Genomic DNA, 2513 nt, shown 5'->3' on the forward strand with positions numbered 1-2513 from the left:
CTGTACGGTGCACCGATGGAGAAATTGTTCCAGGTTCTCAAGCACAAGTCGGCCGTCTTCATCAACGTGCACATGGTAGTCGCTGGGTTGGTGAACAACTCAATCTGGCTCGTGTACGGCGTCCTTATCACCAATTGGTTCATCATCTTCATCAACGTATTGTTCGTCTCGGCCAACACGTTCACGTTGTGTCTGTACCGAGTCTATGACCCGCGTACACATCCGCTACGAGATGGCTGGGACGCGCACGACCCCGACCAGGAAGAAATCTCCATCTGCGTGGAGCTCACACCTCGTGCAGACACTAAGAAGCCGCTTAATACGAGTCTACACAGCCCCGAGTACGCGTACATGGCGTCGCCAAGGCTCGAGAGTGTCAATGCGAACCAGTCGTAAAACCATCTGTTTTGAAGTGTCCATTTTGCGAACTTAATCAATTTGTACATAAACAAACCAATCTCGGTGGACGTTATTATGTGGTCTACACACTTTACCACACGTCACATATTTGTGCGCTGCAACGATCATTTCGCTCCACCTAATGATCGTTCCTCGACGTACTTGAGGTCATCAAAGGAGACGTGTTTACCCGTCTCAAAGTCCCCATTGACAGCTGCAACAACCCCACGGTGCGACGATTGCTGCGTCGGTACCAACGTCCCTTGTTCCTTCATCTCCACGAACCACTTGGTCAATTCCGGCGCCATAAGCGGCGATGTCCGCATCGTTTGCTGCATTTCTGTGTCCATCGCGCCAGGAGAGTAAGAGAACACCCGTACCTTGTTGCAAGCAGCTTGTTCCGCTGCGAGGACACGGAAGTGCATCTCACGTGCAGCTTTGGCGGTGCAGTACTGACTCAGCGTCGGATACGGCGCAATGGCTGATCTCGACGAAACGTTAAAGATAACCAGCTTAGTCGTGGTATCCGACACTGGTAGTTTCGTTATGTCACGTCTTGAGGCTCCGAAAACGTCGAGGAAGCGCTTATTGAGCCACATAACCGACGACACGTTGAGCTCAAAATGTCGAGCCATTTCGCTCGGAGACGGACACTCCTGAGCGAATCCTAAACCACCGAGTGCTCCTGCGTTGTGTACAAGAAACACGCGGTCGTAAGGCGCTGCTGTGGTCAACTGACCCAGCAAATCGTCGAGTTTCTTGGTGTAGTCGGCACTGTCGCGGAGGTCCACGGGTTGGATGAAAATGTGAAGGTCTTCAGTTTGTTGCAGAGAATCTCGAGCCTCTCGCACTAGTCGCGAAGTCTCCTTAAGACCATTCTCATCTCGAGCCCATAAAAACTATAAAACTGGTTAGTAATGAAGCAGAAGCTTTTTTTGAAATAAAATATTATTTTGTGTTACCAGATCCAAGTCACTCGAGACGAGTTCGCGAGCAAAGTCGAGAGCCAAACAGCGACCAAAACCTCTCGAGGCGCCGGTCACGAGCACCGCAGAATGCATGGGATTCGACAAACGACGTTTAATAGACAAAAAAAGATCTGTGGATCTCAAAAAGATACTTTAAGACCAAATGTAGCCATCTTTACGTTACTTCACGTTGAGAGATGTAGCCATGTTAAATGACTTTAACTTGAAGACAGCAGCTTGTTCGTCTGCTGGGGCTTCCACTTGCCTAGTAGTATCAGACGCTTCTTTACGTCCATGGAGATCTCCACTGCGTCCGGTAACGTCACCATATCGGAGTTTTCTCCAACTTTCTCAGCCGATCTCGTCCTGTTCGCCTTCTTTTGACGAAGGCGCTTCATGACTGGACTCGTTGGTCTTCGCACCTCATCTTCTGAGTCGCTATTTCCACGTGGTCCCACTCCTACATGAGCAGGTAAAACCATCTGACGATCGTGTCGTCTAGCGATGGGCTTGGCAGCATCTTGCCAGGCCAAGGCGTACGTCTGCCAGTAGAAAAATACGGCACTTTTTAGCCGCTGTGAGTAGTAAATTACGGCATTTTCTAGCTGCTGTCGTCTTCGTTGTCGCTCGCGAGTCCAGCGTAGCCAATGGATCAGTAAATTCCTGGCAATGTTACGCTCTCGCTTAAGTAACGCCGCTCCACAGCGACGTCTGCAGTCGACGACGCGCTTCCACGACTGGAAGACGATCTCCTGTATACGTTGACCAGCCACTGACTCGAGCTTGATAATACACGAGAGCAGGACAAAGCGACGTTCACGTTGCTTCTTCACAGCCGCTTGCCACACTCCTAAACTTTGACGTAGCAATGTAGCCATCTCGTGCTCTGCAGCCCGTTCCAGTTGTTCATCTCGTCGTAGCTGACAAGCCAATGTAACGCGGATCCAATACCGCCAAATCTTTTGTAGTAAGTGTTGCTCTGCGTGCATTGCGGCTAGTCGTTTGCCTTGTCGAGTGTTAACCAGTTGCTGCCAGCGTAGGAAAACTTTGCGAGTGGTTTGAATCTCCTTCTTCACCACAAAAGACCCACAAACTTTCCGCCAGTATTGATGCTTCGTTGTAAGTTTCTGCCAAGCTTCAAGCATT

At 50.1% G+C, this 2513-nt stretch overlaps 3 protein-coding genes across 3 annotated transcripts; 1 reads left to right on the top strand and 2 right to left on the bottom strand.

Moving 5' to 3' along the window:
- PPTG_15527 (hypothetical protein) lies at nt 1-498 on the top strand. The gene has a single exon (XM_008913743.1). The coding sequence runs from the start codon at nt 16-18 to the stop codon at nt 394-396; it is 381 nt and encodes a 126-aa protein (XP_008911991.1). The 5' UTR covers nt 1-15; the 3' UTR covers nt 397-498.
- On the bottom strand, nt 405-1460 carry PPTG_15528 (sepiapterin reductase; the record flags this gene model as incomplete). The annotated part of the gene is made up of 2 exons (XM_008913744.1): nt 405-1298; nt 1362-1460. 2 exons carry the CDS (start codon nt 1458-1460, stop codon nt 525-527), a joined length of 873 nt encoding a protein of 290 aa, XP_008911992.1. The 3' UTR covers nt 405-524.
- Nucleotides 1461-1585: 125 nt separating this feature from the next.
- On the bottom strand, nt 1586-2512 carry PPTG_15529 (hypothetical protein; the record flags this gene model as incomplete). The annotated part of the gene is made up of 2 exons (XM_008913745.1): nt 1586-1909; nt 1961-2512. The coding sequence occupies 2 exons, from the start codon at nt 2510-2512 to the stop codon at nt 1586-1588; spliced, it is 876 nt and encodes a 291-aa protein (XP_008911993.1).
- Between the last annotated feature and the right edge of the window lies 1 nt (nt 2513).

This window comes from Phytophthora parasitica (genome assembly GCF_000247585.1).
Source record: "Phytophthora parasitica INRA-310 unplaced genomic scaffold supercont2.55, whole genome shotgun sequence".
Classification (NCBI taxonomy): Eukaryota; Oomycota; class Peronosporomycetes; order Peronosporales; family Peronosporaceae; genus Phytophthora; species Phytophthora nicotianae.

What these genes read in the sequence shown, in the direction of transcription:
- PPTG_15527 (XM_008913743.1), top strand. Translation starts at nt 16, where the DNA reads ATGGAGAAATTGTTCCAGGTTCTCAAGCACAAGTCGGCCGTCTTCATC.